The sequence below is a fragment of the Phyllostomus discolor genome, chromosome 5, assembly GCF_004126475.2.
Source record: "Phyllostomus discolor isolate MPI-MPIP mPhyDis1 chromosome 5, mPhyDis1.pri.v3, whole genome shotgun sequence".
NCBI classification, from domain to species: domain Eukaryota; kingdom Metazoa; phylum Chordata; class Mammalia; order Chiroptera; family Phyllostomidae; genus Phyllostomus; species Phyllostomus discolor.
Window position 1 is genome coordinate 110,957,122 of NC_040907.2, and position 19,960 is coordinate 110,977,081.

Consider the following 19,960-nt stretch of genomic DNA (forward strand, 5'->3'; position numbering starts at 1 on the left):
AAAGTCCCATAGCCTGGCATTCTCACTTTGGACCATTACTAACCAAAATATCCTCTGTATTCCCTCCATTCCAGCCAAAACTATTAACTCAGGTTTCACCCCTGGGACACCCTTCTCATCAGCACCTCTGCTTCCTCTGCTTAGAGTCTGTCCAGCCTTCCCTAATCACTCCTACACCAATCCTAACTGTTCTTGAGGATCAGACACACAAATGCCTTCTTCCAGGAAGCCTTCTCTGACCCTCCAGTTGGAGGGCCACTCCTTGTCTCTGGACCTCACATGAGCAACCTTGCATCATGGTCAGTCGCAGCCACATCAGCTCCATGGACACAGGATGCTGAATGAGGATATCTTTCCTGTTTGCTCTGGAGAGCTGCATGCAGAGGCCTGGGGTCACTGGGAGGCACCAGGCAGGCTGGAAAGCAAATGAGAGCCTTCCAGAGCTTCAAGAGGGCTTCGGCAGCCAGCCAGAGGATTGGGGACAGGGAACTTGGAGGCCAACAGTTCTGACTGATTGACTCAGGTCCTCTGTTAGCCTCAGGACACCCACTGCCCGGGACCTCTCTGTGCCTGGCAGCCCCCAGCCCCACAACCCATCGTTGGGCATTCAAATTCCTCGATGAAAGCTTGTCTAAATATGGGTATGCTCCAGAATGCCTAGATGTAGATAGGAACACATACCCCCATCTCCTCTGTTGATCCATCAGCAAGCTTGCTGTGCCTTGCCCTAGCCTAACCCTGGAGTCAGACTGTTAGAGACAGGAAGAAATGGGGACCAAAATGGAACAGGCTGCCAGGGGAATTTGGAGAGTATCTCAGGATGGTGGACTGGATAGAGCAGTCTCCCTGACCAGCTGTTCCAGGTGGGATTGCCAAGCTCCCTAGAGACAGAAAGGAAATGTGTGCCCAGGCAGCAGGAGTGGGAGCAAGACTCTGGCCCAGTCTAGTCACAGGGGTGTCAGGGGAGACCTGAAGGATGGGCCTCAGCATCTGCCTTTATTTGCTAAGTGCAGTTGGTCTCATGTTCTCAACCAGTGGTTTCTACAATCAGGGACCAGACTGATGGATAGACAGGAGTGTGAGGAGGACATGAGCCTGCCCAGCCTGGTTCTTCCTAAATGCTCAGGACTAGGAAATGGCCACAGGTGGGTGGAGGCCAGAATCGAGATCCAGCTGGAGGTCTCCACCTTCTAGCCACCTGAGCAAGACTCAATCAGGCACATCTTTCACCTCTTCTCCCCGAGCCATGGCCCTGGCCCAGCGAGAACTGCCAGCAGCTCCTGTGACCTATTCCTTAACACAGGTGTGCCTTTCTAAGCCCCTTCTCCAATGGCCTGGAGCACAGCTGAGCATGAGTAGTGCCTTCCTGGGAGGGGAGCTTGAGGCTTGCTTTCTGATGGGGAGGGATGGATAGCTCAGCCTGCTGATTGCAGCTGGGTGTGAGAGCAGAGGCAGCGGGCATCTGGGTACCCACTGATACACACGGCCCCATGGGAGGCTAAGGCTTCCCACCTGGCACAGCAGAGATTCCCACCCACCATTTGCCAGCCTGAGCTTGCAGCCTAGACAGGGACCTCAAGGTGGGAAATCAGTGGAGGGCAGAGCTGTACTGGGTCCCTGCCCCTCCTCTGAGGTGCCTGTCCTCTCCATCTCAGACATGCTCATCTTGGATGGTATGCACACAGGCACAGCATGACTGAGGCTCGTTTGGTTCATTTCAAATCCTCTTTATTTCAGAACAAGCATGAATATATGTACAGGAGAGAGGACTAGGGAGCTAGCACACACAGCACAGGGGAGAGAGCTCGCACCCCAATCTCCACCTCTGCCTCACCTACCCTAGGTCTTCTATCTCCTCTGCAGAGAGCCCTGCTCTGGGCTGCGAGGCTCCAGAGGGCAGCAAGGGAGTGAGTGAGGACAGGGAGTTGGCTCTTTCCCAGGACCCTGATCTATGGGGAGGCTCTTTCCAAGATGGGAGTGGGCAGGGCTGCCTCTCCCAGGAGCTGAGTTTGGTAGGAAATCGACCAGCAGCACTTTCTGTTTCCGTTGGTTCTGGGGTGTTACATCAGCAAACCCCATCACATTCTCTCTGAACTACAGTTAAGGCCCTGGGCAGGGGAGCAAAGGCTTGGGCAGTTTGGGGGGTAGTGAGGGTTGTACTCAAGGGTGGGGGCAAATGGGTACAGTGCTGCATGGGATGGGCAGAGGGCAGGACTGCAGCACTTGACTATTAACGGTGCCCCAACACAGCTCTACATTCTCAAGCATCTCCATGGGGCTCACATGCCAGTTCTGTGAGCGGGAAGAAGGGAGCAGATTGTGGGGGGACTGCAGATAGTCTTTTAGCTTTTAACGTTAAGGATTTGGGCTGAAAGGCCATGGTGCCAGTTGCGCAATTTGGCAAAACGTGGGCCGTTACGTTCCGTTTCAAACCTTTCCCTGTGGCACAGAGAGAGAGAGACAGACAGACAGACAGAGAGAGAGACAGCGAGAGAGAGACAGAAAGAAACAGAGAGAAGAGAGAAAGAGAGAGAGAGAGAAAGAAAGAAAGAAAGGGGTTAGGGGACATGTCCACCATTCCCCTGTCTAATAGCTGGGGCAGGGGTATGGGAGGGGGAATTTGGCATGGAGAGGTGTGGCCCTCCATTGGGCACTTTCCAGACAGTCAGGCCTGGTTTGGGGCAAGACCAGAGTCCCAAGGACCAAGATGGAGGGACTAAAGTCCCTGACTTGAATGACTGGGCATCCCTGGGGAAGGGCCTGGCTAGAGGGCCTGAGGACAGGCTTGGCAAAGGGTAGCCTCTGGGTTCTCCCTGGCCTGTGTGGTTAGGGCTGGGTAGGGCTGCTTTGGCTGTGGGTTCTTGGGGATGAACCACGTAGGCAGGTGGGCTTCGCATAGTCTCTGTCCCCTAGCTGAGTATAAAGAAGGAGAAACACCTGTCCCCATGATGAAGCTTGGTGAACAGACCTGTCACCTTGCTGTGCTGCCCCAGTCTCTGCCAACCTTTCTCTGTCCTCAGAGAGAAGCCTTCCAACACCACCAACTGCCCCTGCCCTTCTAGGCCTGAGCACGGCCAGGCACACATGTATACACACATACTCATGAGGCTGCTGGCACACACAGAAACAGCCAGGACTTCCTGCCACTTCCTACCAGCAGAGTTTCTGGAGCTCAACACACAGCCTGCTCTGCTGAGGACACAAGACAAAGCAGGCGAGGAGCAGCCAGAAACAAAGAAATGGAGGAGAGAATGTGCCTAGAGAAGGCCAGTGACACAGACACCAGACTCCTGGACACTCCCTACCCCAGGCTGAAGGAGCCTCTAATATCCTTCAAATCAGAGGTATCCATCAGTGGCCCAGGGGCCACATTAAGCCACAAATGCCAAGTATTTAACCTGGACAATGCTTAAAACTCATTTTAAAAATTAATTGCTACATCTAGTCCATTAAATACTACTCAGCAATAAAAACACACAAATGAACCAATGGTATACTCAAGAATTTGGGTAAATTGCCAGTGAATTTAGTGGACTAAAAAATCCAATCCCACAAGGTCAGAGGCTTGATGATCCTATTTACACAACATTCTTGAAATGACAAAATTATAGAAATGTAGAGAAGGTAACAGTGATTGCTGTAATTTAGGGAGAATGTGCCATTAGGGAGGTGGGTGTGGCTATAAAGGGCAACATGGAATGCTCGGGTGATAGAAATATTCTGCATTTGACTATATCAGTGTCAACACCCTAATTTTGCTATTGTACGGTAGTTTTGCAAGACATTACTGTTCGGGATAAAGGGTAGTCTCTGTATTATTTCTTATAACTGTATGCATACCAATCTGCAATGATCTCAAAATGATTTAATAAATGAATTGCCAGCATATAAAAATTAGAAATATCAGCTTTAAGTCTTTAATAATCAGAGGATGGGGCAGAGCTGTTTTACATTTTTCCACAGTAACAGTCCCATGTCCCCACATTTACAATAATATCTGGCCATGTTCCCATATCAGCATTACCTGGTGGATGCCCCGCCTATCTTCAGTCCTGAATATCAGGTCTCTTTAAGATTCTGTTTGACAAATGGGGCCCATTGCTAACGGATTTTAAAACCACTAGTTGTGTCCAGACTTTCCTATTGCCAAGAGGAAGCCAAGGCCCAGAGACATCATGAATGGGATAAAGCCACCTGGAAACTGAGCATCAGAGCCATGATCTGAGTGCCAGCCTCTCTGAGGTCAGGGAGAAGGGTCAGAGACAGCATGAACAGGGGCCCTGGGGCAGGGCCACACAGCCATGCTGACAGCACTGAAAACCATCCCAGAGAGACCTCCCAGGACACAGACACAGCCACAGCCACAGCCACTTTGTTCAGCCAGGCCTGCAGCCTTTGTCATCGGTGCTCAGCGACAGGGCAGGGACAGTTCTGAGGCATCTTGAGTCTAGTGAGCCTGCTCTGCTTGGAGCTGTCTGGTAATTCACAGCCAGCCTGAGAGAAGAGTGAGAAGGAAGAGGAGAGAAGGGAAGAGAGGAAGAAAGGGAAAGAGACCCTGGGATGCCTACAAGGGCTGCTCAGGGGACATTTAGGACTCTCCTGGTCTCATCCAGTTGTCTCTCAACCTTCAACTCATCTATGAACTTGTCACTAAAATCAACTTTGTTCCTTAACTCTTGGGGACTCAGAGAGATGAAGGTTCTTTATCTAGGTGAGCATCAGGTAAACATGGAGATTGTGCTTATAGATAGTGGTGCCATAAGGTGGGGGCCAGGGGATGTCTGGGCTACATGTTGGGGTCCTCTGGGATGGTTACACCAAGTGAGATCCAGGTGCCTCACAGGTTCAAGCCCTGCCTTTGATGAAGCTAGGCTTATTCCTCCTACTCCCAGCCCCATCAGGGTTGCTTGACATGGATCTGACCTTCCAAGCCATCAGGGCCCCAGATTGCCTTTCCAAAGTCAGAGGGAAGCTGTAGTGTCTTCTCTGAGATTAGAGGCTCTGTTTTAGGAGGGAGGCACTATTTGTGCTCTGCAATTTCAGAGGAGGCTGGGAGTCACAACATTACTAGCACCCACTACAGTGAGTCCCGTGTAGAAGCTGTCAGCAGGCTAGTGTTTAAGCCCACCCGGGCAGTTTGCTAAGGTGCTGAGTCTTTCCTGGGATGGGGGAGAAACCCACAGCTGACATCTGAGCTGTTCAGGGGCCTGCCCTGCCTCACCTGTAAAGATAGGGTCCTTGGAGATTAGACTCTGCCTTGCGATGGCCAGCAGGTGAGCACTGAAGTATCGGGGGAAAGCTACCTGCTACCAGTTACCAGAGACACTGTCAGAGTGTCAGAGGGTACAAAGCCAGGGCCCTCTGAAGGGCATGGAGAGAAAGCAGGGTTGTGAGCTGCTGTGGGACTCTGTGGGAGGGTTGGAGTGACAGGTGAAGGAGTGACCTAGGGGTGACAGGTGAAGGGAGAGTATGCAGGGTCCTGACATGCAGACTTATGCTTGCCCAGAGCCATCAGTGCTGCTGCCTGGTACAGAACTCTTGCTATCACTCATGGGTATTCCTGCCAGCTTTCCCACCACACAGCAACAGGAAGTAGAAAGCACTCTGTGCATGTACAAGCCTGTGTAAGCTGCCAGGCCCCCAGCATCTGGCAAACTCAGGCTCTGCCAGAGTAAGCTACTTGGAAGTGGGAAGCCCTTCTGAGGAAACTCAGCCTTCAGGAGAGACTCTTAGATCCCTTGTTGTGAGCATGGCTAAGTTAGCAGGAGAAATAGGAGGCTGTGGCTGCCCTCAGCCAATAAGATGGGTCACCAGAGACTAGGGGTGTAGCTTCCAACACACCTAGTGGGAACAGATTGAAGTGGGGCTCAGCCCCCTTGGGGAGAAAGACCCCTGACCAGCCTGGACCCCAGGTGGGGACAAGCATGCTCACTTCTACTCAGATGGCCACTTGCGTGAGTGCAGGACCAACCCCCCCCCCCCTCCCCGCACCTGTGACCAACAGCCACAGTCACTAGTTCAGGCTTTAATCACACAGTTGAACCACTGCAGCCACTGTACCCCATGCCCCAGGTCACAGGCTGATTAAGATTTTATGAAATGAAAATGCCTACCCTCTTCCTGTGGCCATGGAGAAGATGGGCATTTTGGGGGAGGCTATGAGGACAAGCCCCTAGAAATTAAAGTCAAGATAAGGGAGAGGAGCAGAAAGCTTATACCCTTCCAGTCCTGGACAGAATCTTTGCTGGGCACCCCAGCAAACCTTCATTGCATAGCTGAAGACCCCAGAGGAAGGGGCTGATAATGGCACAGCATCTGTGGGGGGGGAGCTGCTTTCTTGGGTGGAAGCCTGGGACAGAGGAAGAAAGCAAGCTGGAGCCTCCTCTTTGGCCCTCCTTCCAGATTTCCCTAGAAAACCCTACAGTAGCCAGGGGAGAGGCTCTAAGACCTACAACAGAGTTCTCAAGATCCTAAGCCCCTCTGCCTTCTGCTGGGACTGAACCAAACTCATATGGGGTAGGGCCTAGAGGGAAGTACTAACCTCCCCACTTATTTATAGGACCAGACAGAATAAGCCCCAAGAGATACATCTGGAAGCCAGGAAGGGGGAGGCCAATTACGAGGCCTGAGGACCACCCTAAATACTGCCTTCTGTGTTGCCTCACCCAATAACTTTTCAGTGCCTAAAAATACTCCAGAAGAAATATAAAAGATGTCTATCTCCTGTTACCTGTTATCTACCTCCACCAGTACCCTCCTGCCTGTAGACAGTGTCCAGTTAACAAGGGGCAAGCTTAGAGTAACCTACCAGAAAAACAGACAGTCGCCAGAAGTACATCTAGGAGGTGGCAGGGGCCAGAAAAGCAGGGTTGCCTCATGAGAGGGAGAGAAAATGTCCCTGCTGGCTTCTTATTGGATGGAACCTGGGACTATGAAGCTGTTTGCTGTGGGGTACGTGCTGTAAAGCCCCTCTATCAAATCTTTGCTCACAGGAGCACCAATGGGGTGGCCTCACAGGGGAGGTAGGACAAACGTAGAAACAACACACAGAAGCAGTGGAGTATAGGAGGGGGAAAGCTGACAGTTTAGTCACACTTAAAAGAGCTAGATACTAACTTCTGAGCTAAGTCAAACATCATCTCATTTCAGGTGCATATGGACACATTGCAGGCAGTGACAGGTTGAGAACTGTTACTGGAACTGCATGCCATTGTTAGCAGTCCTGGGAGGACCACACTTTAGGCTTGAAAACTCCAGCCAAAGAGTGGAAGCAATTTGGATTGGCAAAAATACAGGTTCAAAAAGGAAATCCACGTCAACTCCAGCTGCCCCAGAGTTCTGCTCTCTGAACTCTGTCCTATGACAGTCCTATGGCCATGACACACAGGTTAGCTAGTACAGAAAGCCTGGCCCAGGGTGGAAGAGTGCCTCTGAGCCCCAGCCTCACACAGAGTTCACTACAGGATGCACTGACCCAAGGCAGATTCTTCCAGGAAGAACATGCAGATGACATTTGCCTCCAAAGTATAGCACAATCACACTTGACTCCATGCCTCCACATGGAAGACCCTAGTGGGTTCCATTGGGTTCCAGGGCAGCATGCCTCCTCATGCCCTGTTCCATGAGCATTTGACAAGCCACAGGTAGTAGGTTAGTGGCTGTGGCCTCATGCCTGCCAGTGTTTTAAACACTATACCTTGACCTTGAGATGCCTAGCCTTGTACAAACCCCTCCTCGTGCCCAGGGTTTGTCCTTCCTTACAGCAGCTGTCACGCTTTGAGTAATTTATGGAACTAATACCTCAACAGGTAAGTCCAGGGGTCAGGTGCCCATGACCAACAGAGCCCTGTAGGCACCTGCTTCCCAATGCCTATATTCCAGATTCATAAAGTGGGCAGGCAAGGCAGTTGGCTCGGTGCCCTCACAGGGAGAGATGCCCTCATTCTCAACAGCCCGGTGAAGGCCAAAGCAGCCCTGCCCCCTGCCCACAGACAGAGCCAGGAGAGCCCAGAGTCCTCACTCTGGCAGCCTGTGTCCAGGGTTTAGGGACTCAACTCCAGGCACCCACCTCACTGACCCACAACAAATGCCCCTCAAGCCAGCATCTGCTGGAGCCCCTTAGGGACCAAGAGTTTCCAAATACATAAACTTGCAGGATTCCTCCCATAAGTCATGTGACCTGGGGGCTAGTGGGGGAGGGATGGGATTAAGAAGGGCAAGGTCACAGTGTCTTAGTCCAAACACTTACCTTGACCTTCGCAAAGCTTCTTCATCAGGGTCTTGCACTGTGGATAGAAAGTTGCTGGTCAGGAGGAGTAACAGGGAACATACAGAAGAAAAGCCACTAGAACTCTATGGGCACTTATTCCCCACCAATGACTGCTCCCTAGCCTAAACTAGGAAGGAAAAGGCTGTGTGTTGGGCAGAGGGCAGGAGGAGAAAGGGAATATGAGAGGAAATGGTGTAAGTGGATGGGAGTGGTCAGAGGTGTGGCCTGTGAGGTCCTCTTATCCCAGCTCTGGGCAGTAATTTTGCCCAGAAGCACCATGGCAAGCCTGCTGCCCACTATGTGGTCAGGGAGCTGAGCAGAACCTTGATACCATTTGCCTGCCCCAGGGCTCCGAAGGGGCTCAGCAGCCACTATTTATCTACCAAGGCCAGCTCACCTTCAAAAAGTGGGAGGAGGGGCTTGACTCCCTGGCCTCTGTGGGACTGTGGAGTAGGGCCCAGAATCTTCATGGCCCCTCAGGATCTCTCCTTTTTGAGCCCCACCCACCCACCCCACAGCCCTCACTTACTGTATTCTGTCCCTGTCATCTGGGCCAGGATGCGGAAAGAGCGAGACTGAAGGTTGGAGGAGCGGCGGGCCCATTCATCAGCCTCATCTTCTGGCTTGTTCTGGTTCTTAATCACAGCCTGATACACAGGAGAGGCGCTGTCTACGGCAAGGTCTTTAACAGGAAGGCTCCTGCAATGCAGAAAGAGGCTGTGGGTGACAGCTAAGCTAAAACCCTGCTCCCAACCCCTTACACTCTCCCCACATTTCATCCCCTGGCATCCCTTTCACCCATGGTGGCCCCTACTTGTCTGAACCCACCATTCCCTTTACCTACTGCCATCTGAGAGCCTGGGACAAGGGGTTGGCTAGGCCCTCAGTGCTCAGGATAGCCACAATTAGACAGTGATTCCTCTCACAGGGGGTCACGAGGCTCAGGTCCCTTCACCCAACACCCCTCCTCGTGCTTGCTGAAGACACTGACCTGAAGACATAACCCACCCCAGGTGCTGGATCTCCTTTAAAAAGAGAGGAGGCAGAACACATCTTCTTGGAGTAATTTCTACCTCCCTGAGCAGGCCCTGAATTTAAGGTTATGTGAGGACAGGCAATTCGGGACCCAAAGTCTCCCTCAGGGTTGATCCCTTGTCCTTCTCACACCTTCAGATCCAAACAGGAAGCCACCAAAGCTATGACAGCTGTAGCAGAGGAATGAAGGCTACCTCTCAGCTACAAACAGGCAAATGAGGGTGAGGGGGTGAGAAACACAGCAACAAGGCCATGTGGCTGGTGTATCACCTGCAGACAGGGGGGTTCTGGCTTGGGGGAGCTGGGAGTGGAGCTGCAGGAGGGCCACTAGTCTTCTGCCCCAGCCTATTGAAGGAGACCTGGTGACCTTCCCTTAGACTCCCAGGATCTGGCACATCATAGGTGCTCAAAACTCAGTTTTGAGCAAATCCTGTATAAGAGCCAGAAGAGTCCCCAGAGCTACTTGGGTTCAGTGCCTTCCAGCCTGGACCAGACTGCAGGGCAGGATGTATCAAAAGCATTATGGATGTCCACTCACCCTGGCTAGTCAAGGCTGGAGGACACAGGATACCCAGCCCACCCCATCATGGACTCAGATGGAGCTCACAGTAATAAGAGCCTGCTACCTCAGCCAGCGGCCTAGCCCAGGAACTTGCAGATGCTGAAACTGAGATCCAGAGAGACTAGCTCTAGGTAACAGCATATAGGGCCCCTAATAGAGTTAGAACCCAGACTTTCCAGCTCCCAGCCCAGTGTCCTTTCCATCAGACCCTTTGCAGGGACAAGGGCTCAGAAAGGCCACTTCTGCCTACTGGGCCTGTATAGCCCAGGTGCTCTATGCCTAGAAACAGCCCAGCTCAGACACTTGCCCTGTCCAGCATCTCCTGCCTGCCTCTATGGCTGTCTCTACCTGTACCTATGAGGGCCAGCTACCTAGGAGGGGGTCCTCCCCAGTTCCCATGTCTTCTACCCTCTCTGCAAGGAGCTATCGAGCACTGATCTAGTCTCTCAGGATTGGTGCCCTGTGTCTGGCTCAGGGCAGGCTATGACAACAGAGGTAAAGATAGGTGACAAAAGGAAACTAAGATGGGGTGGAGCTGCCTCTACTTCCCTGATGCTGTGTCCTGGCCTGAGAGCTACAGATAGTTAGCAGCCTGTGGTTGGGGTCCAATGGGGAAGACCAGTAGATCCCTCTCAGGTCCTGGCAGGGAGGAGCCCAGGGCTGCCCAGGAGTAAAGGAGTGGGTAGGAGTCTCACTAGAGAAGGTAATTTCCAGCTCACAGAAGTGTCCCAAAGGCTCTCAAAGCAGAGGCTGGATCTATGGTCTTTGGGTGAGGTGAGCAATAGGAAGGCATAATACAGTCAGACTCCCTAGTCTGCTAGGAGCAAGTGTGGAATGTGCCATGGGTGAGGGAAGGTGTAGACCCAAGTCTACCAGACCCTTTCTGTAAGCCTGCCTACATCGAGCTTTGTGGTCCAGAAAGCAGATGGAAGGTATCTGCTGCCATTCTCCTGGGACACACCCTTGATGTGTGTCCCTGTCCTTCCAAAACTCCAGGGTTCCAGAAAGCTGCCCAGAGTGAGACCCTTGGGCTTTACATTGTTGGCTCATTTCCTACCACACTATACAAAGATCAGAGACTGGTGTTGCTACAAGAGACTGGGAGATCAATGAAGGAACTGCTATGCATTTTTAAGACTCTGGGGCTCAGGGAAAGAGTGGAACAAACCCTGAATTCCTGGGACCCTGAGTCTGAGGCTGTTCTGGGAAGCCTCTCACAGCATGGTCTTCTTGCCACCAAAAATACTCCATAGTCACTGCAAATCAAGGTCACCATGGGGCATTTACTCCACTCATACTGCCCCAAATCTGACTCATCTCTCACCTCCCTTGGGTGGTCTTGTAAGCACTGGCTCCTTTAGATCCATGTTTCATGACAGTTCTGGGGAATGACCTCTAAAAGGCCCCCTTATCACCCTCTCCCCTAAATAATGGCCTAGTGTGGATACTGACATTCAGGTCTATGCTGTTTCAGCACAGACAGAAAAGACTGGGGGGAATGCCCCTCAAAGCACGGCAAGAACACAAACACACCCAGCCTTGGCAACCAGCATGAGTGTTGTTACTGTCATCTATGTCTATAGTGACATTATTTGGGGCAAACCCCAAAAGACAAGCCTATACAGGCTGTAGCATATGGCATGTGGCTGTGAGGTAGGTATGAGGAAGAACACCAGACAGAGGCACTGTCTTCTGACACATCCCACCAAACCCACACACCATCCCACAACCAGACGGATGATGATGGAACAGATTCTATGGGGTCTACTTATGCTAGTGGTGATGCCCTGCCAAGCAGAGGACAGACAGTGAGTGTACATCCATCACAGGAGGACAGAGGGACAGCACACACACAAGGGAGCAGAGTTAGGATCAGAAATGAGTTATGGGAGTAGGGTGGATAAAGAATGAAGAGCAACACAAGGAAAACTTTCAGTGAAGAAGGAACCATGGAAATTAACAGCAGAAATGGAGCACCTTATGGCAGAGAGAGGCAGCTCTTACCCACAGTCACCATGGCAGCACTAGCCCAGCAGGGCTGAGTTCAAAGGAACAGAAGAGCATGTTGCTTCCCAGGCATACAAGAGAAGGGAAAGGAAGCGGGGTAGGAGGAAGATGGGAAAGGTCTTTCCAGCAGGCTAGATAAGATCAATGGTACATCATGTTTAAAAAAAAATTGTGGGTTCCCTAGTGGTAAAACCAAATAATAGCATTCTTTCCCAAGGTGCAAAAAATAGAAAGTCCTAGTGAAGAACAGTTCTTCTATTATCTTCTACTGAACTTCCCTTTGGTGACTGTTACCACTCTTAGGAGCACACCAAGGACACACTTGCACATTCTGTGGCAAACAAATGTTAGCAGGAAATCCCTGTTATCTCTTTGGCTTAGCCAGGCAGTTTTGTTTTCTGGGTACACATGAGATAATGGTTGTGTTTTTAAACTTGCATGGTCACATTTTCTGCTTTGAAGGATGGAATGAAATCAACACTGCTGAGTTCTGCCTGAGCCTAGTGAGTCTGAGACCCACAGCTCCAGGGCAAGCAACCTCTGTCCCCTGGTGGCCCAAAGGAGGTACTGCGGGCCTAAGCAGCCAGGTTCCCCTAGGAACAGGAGAGCCCGAAGTGCGCACAATGGTCCTTTGACCTCTGGACCTCCCTCTTTTAACCTTACAATCATGGACACAAGGCTGGGTTCTGGAAAGGTCAAACACCCCTGGAGTTTCTGGGACTCTTTAACACCTTTATTCCTCTTACAACATCTGTTTTTCTTAGCTTCAGCAAAAAAAAATACAGCATCATTTAAAGATTTCTTGCCTTGAGTTGCTGGGGCTACTGACTCAGGGATAAGATGTTGCCCAAAGAGATAGTCAGTTCTGAAAGTCAACACTGATGTTATTGCCAAGTAGAAAACAGTCAGTGACCATGTGTGTGTGTGGGGGGAGGGGGGACAAGAGAAAGACACACAGAGATACACAAATACAGAGTGAGTGAGACAGAGGCACGCGCGCACACACACACACACACACACACAGAGATACAGAGAGAAAGAGAAACTATGAGACAGAAAGACAAAAAGAGGAAGAGGTCCTCATTAATGTTTGCTAATTAGCAATTAGCAATAATTTTCAGTCAACTCTTTCCCTATTTAGCTCTCAAGTTCCTTGACCATAGATAACAGGAAAATTCCAGGAAGCAAGGATGTCTGAGGTCCCATTGACCTGAGGTTGGTCTTTCCTAGGCAAATAGGAGGAGGCAGTGCCTAGGCTCCACAGTGTGGAGACTGCCGACAGCACCCAATGGTTAGTCCAAAGGCCCTTTCCTAAACAAGAAACCCCATTGCATATTTGAATTGTTGTCATCTTTGGAAGAATGCAGCAACTTCCCCCCAAATAAAGACTTAGTTATGAGAAGATGGTGATATACTGAATGTGACACTGGTTAACAAGAATCCAAAGGTCTCTTTCTAAACCAGCCTCTTCAGGGTGCCCAGGGAAACTGCAGAGGCTATAACAAGCACTTGGAGGCATCACCATAGTCTACATTTCTCCACCCCTTTCCTAAAGCCGACCATGAGATTAATTCTGAAGAGAGAATGCCATGTTCTGGAAGGCCTGGCCAGAGGCTGTGCCCAAGGTGAGGGAGGAGAGCTGATCCTGGTGCCTCAAGTCTCTTATGGTGCCCTGCAGCCTGGTACCCACAGCCCCATGGGGATGAGGCCCCGGCCATGGCTAAGCTGGTGAGCAGCGAGCCACCGCGGAGGAGGGGCAGTGCTTACCCACTGAAATCACTGCCCTGGGCCTGGGCCTGCCCGGCGATGGCATCCATGATGGCATCCTGGGAGTACATGCTGATGGGGGTGTTGTACTGCGCATGGATGATGGTGGCCTTGCCACCCAGCCCTTTCACCTCGATGGGTTTGTGAGTGGACAGGGCTGAGTCCTTCAGGGCGTTGGGGTTGAAGCGTTCCTGGTAGTCGGCACTGGGGAAGGGGAGCAGGGGGAGCAGGGGGAGGTGGAAGGAGAAAAGGGCAACATGTGGCGTTACATGGGAGGTCCCAGAGAGGGCTGGTGGTGGAGGGTGTCAAGAGAGATCTCCCAAAGTCTGATCTTAGAAAGTTGGCTCGAGTGTCCCAACTGTAGGTGGACAGGGTCTAGTCTGGAAAATCCTCGGCACCCTCCCCAAAGCCCTCTGCAGTTGGTGTTTCTTGCCCATTGGGGCTTTCCTAGATCCCTAGAGGCCTCCTGGCTCAGCCTGAGCCACGACCCAGGGTCAGCAGGGGGTGCCAGGCATTGGATGCTCTCTCACCACACCAGCAGGGAAGCAGAGAGGAAAAGGGGTTGAGGGTGGGGGTTACGAAGTAGGGGACAGGAGCTGGGCTAGCATATCAGGAAGCAGCAGCCCAAGCGGAGTTCAGGATGCACAAAAGGTAAAAAACAGCTCCATTGGGCAACCATGGAGATTCTGAGCTTGGTTCTTCTATGGAGGGCCTCATTCTGCTGGCCACTCCCATGGTGGCTGGGGATTCTTCTCCAGATGCTTCAGAACACATGTTTCTTCCAACTTGCTGTGTGGCCACCAGTCTCCACCCATCAGGGTTTCCCATCCAACATGGAGGTGTGCTTTCCAGACAAAGGCATGGTCAAGGGCAGCCCTTTGGAGGGGTCCCACCAAGACAGAAATCTCTTCAGGCTCACAAAGAACCCAGTTTCAGTGAGGCACTCCACCGACTACCCCCAGAGCTAGGGGCAGCAGGAAATTGAAAACTGAACTTCTCAATTCACAGCGGGAATCAGACAGAGCCCTAGCACCCTTCCCCACCACCTTCATTCCATACTCACAGCTTCACACACATGCAGGCTCACTCAGGGACAAATGCACCCCTCACTCATGCACACGCATACGCATGCTGACACAGGCATACACTGTCCAGACAGACAGACACAGACGCATGCTAGGATATGCACGCAAGGGCACACACATGCTTTCCTTTGATACTAACTTGGCTGGAGAGTTGGCTACCACCTGGGGAGGAGAGAAAGAGCAAAGAAGACAGGGCTATCAGAGTGAGGCTCCTACCAGGGTGTTTGAGCTCTGGGACCATACTCAGAACGGCCATTGTGGAGGCAAAGCCAGCCCAGACTGGCTCTGGGTGAGGAGAGTGTAGAGTAAGGAGGGGAAAAGCTCAGAGTTAGGTCATGGCCTCTTGATTTGGGTAAGAGATACCTACAGCAGTGTTTTTCCCTAGGTAGGTCCCTAGTACCCAAAGCTTTGCCAGGTTTTCTTGTCCATCTTTAAGGGCACTCACATACACGGATTCCCCCCATACAACCTGGTTGCAGACTCTGGGAGAAAAGCAAGCCAGTTGTGGCTGCCAAGGGCCTAGGTACCTCTGTCCTGACAGCAGCTCTGAACTTCCCTTTGTTTAATGGAGGCAGCTCTGGGAGTTCTGCTCCCTGAGGAGGAGTTGCAGTGGTGCTGGGGTATATGTGTGGTGGGGTTACCCACAGCCCCAGGACCTGCTCTGCCTCTCAGAGTTAGGGACAGGCCATGTGGACAGGAAACAAGGCAAGAGGAGGAGCGAGGAGGAGCAAGGAGACTCAGGACTGGGGGTCCATAACTTATTGCAGGAAAGCCCCCAGATAAGCCAGCCCATCTGCAATACTACAAGGGGGACCCCACCATCACTCTTCTCTGAGTGAGCCTTCTGGAGCATCATCTCCTTGGGGGAGATATTGCCTGCATCACATCTCTAAATGCAATGCCTTGGCCCAGCAGACCCTGGCACTATCTATGGCCCTGTTGGAAACTGAGTGGGAAGGGGGAGGGATGAGGGGAGTTGTAGAAGAGTGCAGGCAGTGTCCTTGCCTCAAACTCTGCTACTTTCCCAAATATGACCACTATAGACTCTGATGGAGAAGCCTGGAACCCAGCTAGCCAGGCTGTTGTCATTCTTTGGCCAAGAACCTGAGAAATCAGGCCAAGGCCAGGGGTATCTGAACCCCAGGCAGCCTCACTGTGGCCCTGCTCAGCCCTAAGCCCCTGTCTTAGGGCCAATAAATTTTCCTCTGTCCTCCAAGTCTCAAAATAGCTGCAAGTGGAGTTATATTAGGAAAAGGCTAGCACAGATCTTCCATTCCTTCTCCATTTTTGGCCAGTGCTGACAGCTGCAGGGTCAGCTCTTGCCCTGATCAGTCATGCCCCCTGCAGCTAGCTCCTTCTTTGGCATTGATTCCTGCCCTTCCCCCACACCTCACTTAGCTTCCACCTGCAGACCTGGAGGCTGCAATGCCTGTCAGACATAGTTCAGAGAGGAGGCAACAACCAGGTCTTGGGAAAGATGACCCAAAGCTGTAAGGTCTGTCCAGGGGCCCTTGTACCTAGTGGCCTTGTGGACTCTGCTCTTCAGTCCCAGCCCCAGAGAGGATGAGGAGAAGGGGACTACAAGGATGCTCAGGCCCACTGTCCCTGCACCCCATTTGTTCTCCTCCATGCCTCCCAGGATAGAAACTGACAAGGAAATACTGCAAACTGCTCAGAGAAAGTAGGGGAAGGAACTTCCTTTTAAAGCTGGACAGGACAGAGTTAAAATCCTGACCCTGCCTCTCCCTAGTGCTGTGACTCTGGGCAATTACCCACCAGTCACAACCTCCATCTCCTCATTCATAAAATCAAGATGGCAGTGTCTACTGCACAGATGGGTTGTGCAGACTAAACAGAATCCAGAGAGCAAAGCCCTCAGAGTAGGTTAAGTGTCCAGTGGATGGATTTCAAGCAGTTAGGCACTTAGTGAAGGCGGTGCCTCAGCCCAGCAGAGGCTGCCCAGGCTGGCCCAGATCAGAGGCTCCACCCTTCCTGTGGCATTGTTTGGGGACAGCAGCACCAGTCTTCATTTGGATGAAGCACTCCTCTCCTAGCCCATCTTTGCTTGGAAGAACCTGTTGGACTCTGATGCTCTGAGTGTCAAATAATACCGTAACATTTGTCAGGTTACTGAGAAGTGCCTGTGCCAATGGGAAGGTACCTTGGGAGTCATGGGAAGCAGGGATGTGGTAAGCCCTTCACTTCCCGGGGCAGGTAGGTGGGTCCCTGTCTCCATACAGAGAGGAGTCAGGTGGACCTGGGGTGAGTCCTATCTGCTATTCATTAGCTGTGTGACCTTGGGCAAATTACTCATTCTCTCTGGGCTTCTATTTCCCAGATTTAAAATGGGGGGAAATGATGCCAATCTTTGAAGTTGCTGAGAGAGATGTGTTAGTTAAAGCACATGGACTGTTAAAAGGTACCCAGACCAGACTGGGCTCAGTAAGGAGGAGACAATACCTTCACACCAGGAGAGCCTCATTGGGGGTCCAGGGGCTAGTCCCAGGGTAGCCAGGAAGAGCTACCTGCCCATCCAAGGCAGAGAGGGAGGCCATTTCTACTCTGCTATTCCTTGACTTTTCTGGCAGAAGCTCCTTGCTGAAAAAAGCTGGTGGTATATAGCTCTGCTGCCTTGGTCCAGGGAAGCCAGGGTGCTTAGATCATGGGGTGCCTGAGGCCAGTTTATTCAGGATCTGAGAAAGAGCTGGGGATCTAGAGGAGGTGGGGAGCAGTGAACTGGTGGGGGCAGAGGGACCTTCTGTGGCACAAGCAAAGGAAGGGCATGGGGCTTGGGGCTTGGGTCACACTGACCCAGGGTGAGATTCTGGCTCATTAGTGTACCAGCTGTGTGACTCCGGGCAATGATGACAGATAGCACATACTGAGTGTGCCAAAACAGAGCTCAGTGCTGTGCACGTATTGTCTCCTTCAGTTCTCCCAGTAATGGACAGTTTCATGTCTGTGTACCCCTTACTACAGGACCATAGTGCTTTGACTCAGCCTGTTCTGCTTCTAACACATAATTATTAGAGATAATTATACCAATTTCAGGGGGCCATGGGAGACATTAAAATGAGATAACAAGCTTAAAGGACTTAGAAACTAATATACACTCTGCTTGGGGTCTTCTTCCCCTCAGCCCCTCCACAGTGCCGACAAGCTCTAGATTTTTTTAAACTCCTGTGTTCACAGAGTCCTACCAGCTAGACTTCACGGGACAGGGTCTGGGCTGCTGTTCTGCACATCCCCTTTCTCCTTGGGGTCCTGCTTCTACCTCAGCCAGGCTCAGTCCTGCCTTCACTCCCTTCACACTGTTGTAAAGTCTCTCCGAACCCAGCTTAAATGCTTCCTCCTCCAGACATCCTTAGAGAACATGCCTTCACACCTTTTTGACTCTTCCTTTCTCCTGTCTTAAGGCTCCCAGAGGGGTGTGGACCAGACTATCCCCTTGTCTCAGAGCTCCTGGAGGCAGCAGACTTTGTCGTGTGTGTGTGTGTGTGTGTGTGTGTGTGTGTGGTGGGGGAATGCTGGTATAACAGTTTTAGGTATCAGAGTCTTCTGCATTCAGGCCCATTTCAGCCAGTTAGTGGCCTGACAGCTGAACCTTGACTTAACTTTCTCCAAGCCTCAGTTTCCCCTGTGCTAAATCTGACATATCACCCCAGTGTAGTTGTGTAAAGCAATGATGTGCCAGAGTGTGACAAATGTCTGTAGGATCATTGCTTTCATGGCTCTCAGCCTGTGTTATCTCATGGGGCTGGGGCTGGCAGCTTGAGGCCAGCCTCTCACTCTGACTACCTGACTAGGCCTCTACTGAGCACCAAGGACCCAGGTGGCCCCAGACCACCAGCAGAGATCCATGCGCCCATTACCTACCCTCCTGGGAGTCCAGCACCTGAGGCCTTCCCTCGGAGGCTCATCTGGTACATCTGAGCCATCTCTCTCAGGGTCTCTGCTGAGTACAGGCCAATGGGGTTGTTATACTGCCTTGGCTGGCTGGAGCCCAGTGGCACTTTTGAGCTGAGTGAGTCCGGGACCCGCTTCGGGCTGGTCTTGGCCCTGGGGCTGCCCTGTGGAGGGCCAGGGTCAGAGGCCTCCATGTGTGAGAAGGCAGAGGTCTGGGAGAAGGAGGAGCTAAAGGTCTGCCTGACCTCCGGGGTGCCCGGGCTGGCCCTCGCCTCGGGGTTGGGGCTGGGCGCCACCAGGCTGCCGTTTGTGTCCAGAGCAGGGTCCTGGCACAGGGTAGCCGCCATGCAGGGGAGAGAGAAGAGAGCAGTTAGATTCCACATGCATCCCAGTGCTTCTGTGTAGACCTGAAACAGAGGTGTTAATGCAAGAGCCCTGCAGCCTGCAGCCTGCACTCTGAGCTCAAGAGGGGCCTGACAGGCACCTGAAAGAGAAGGGTTTTGTCAGGAAGAGCAGAAGAGGCACACAGCTCCTGGCCCCAATGTTGGCATCCACCTGGACAAAATGCAAAGCCCCCCTCAGAAAGCCAAGCCAAGCCAGCCTGCTCACAGGGTTAGAGAAAAGGACTGGGACAAGGGGGCTGTGGGTGTCAGAGAGTGAGGAGACCCAACTCCACTCCATGTCTGTTCCCCTTCCCCTGAGTGGGGGTCCCTGGTGGTTCAACCAGCCTCTTGTTCGACTGACCCCACACTGAGATACCCCCATGTGGCCAGTTAGAGGGGGCCCCCCCAGCTGGTAGTGGACAGGCAGAGTGGAGGGGAAACTGAGGAACCAGGGGACCGACATTTTATTCCTTTGGTTCACCTCTGCAACTTCTCCCAAGTAGCCTTCTGCCTAATTCCCCAATTTGTCAACCACTCCAGCCCCATGTCAGCCTCTTTCTCTCCCCTCTTCCTGTCCTTTGTGCACTCTGCCTCACTGAAGAGACAGGCTTAGTATAAGATCATGCAGGGAGGGGTGGGGAATGCGCCCTTTTTGGAGTGGTGGGGTGGGCCTCCCATGCATTGGGCCCACAGGGTTGAATTGCTTAGAGGAAGCTAGAAAGGGGCCTGGCACGCAGGGGTGAGGTCTGTGGCCAGGACACCACCTTCTCTCCTGTGCCTGCCTCTTGGCCATCACGAGCATTTCTGATTGGGCTATAATGGTGTGCAATTGGGAGGAAGAATGGAAATCAGAGGGAAGAAAGCCTAGGTCAGGGGAAAAACCCCAAGGGACAGCAGGCTACTCCACTTCTGGGAGCTCCTGCCAGGGTGACCAGGTCAAGCTAGG

The 19,960-nt window shown here is 52.1% G+C and overlaps 1 protein-coding gene across 6 annotated transcripts in view; it reads right to left on the reverse strand.

The window, feature by feature from the left end:
* Positions 1 to 19,960, reverse strand: part of LDB3 (LIM domain binding 3) — a 67,534-nt gene that overhangs the window by 37,605 nt on the left and 9,969 nt on the right. For 2 of the 6 annotated variants that reach the window (XM_028514116.2, XM_028514118.2), the window contains exons 5-8: positions 14,865 to 14,887; positions 13,641 to 13,844; positions 8,799 to 8,968; positions 8,249 to 8,285 (exon numbers count right to left, since the gene is read on the reverse strand). In XM_028514116.2, the coding sequence (XP_028369917.1) occupies positions 8,249 to 8,285; positions 8,799 to 8,968; positions 13,641 to 13,844; positions 14,865 to 14,887 (434 nt within the window). Of the gene's footprint in view, positions 1 to 1,706; positions 2,440 to 8,248; positions 8,286 to 8,798; positions 8,969 to 13,640; positions 13,845 to 14,864; positions 14,888 to 18,601; positions 18,958 to 19,960 lie in introns of those variants that run through there. The other 4 variants (XM_028514117.2, XM_028514114.2, XM_028514121.2 and 1 more) reach the window with 3 other exon arrangements.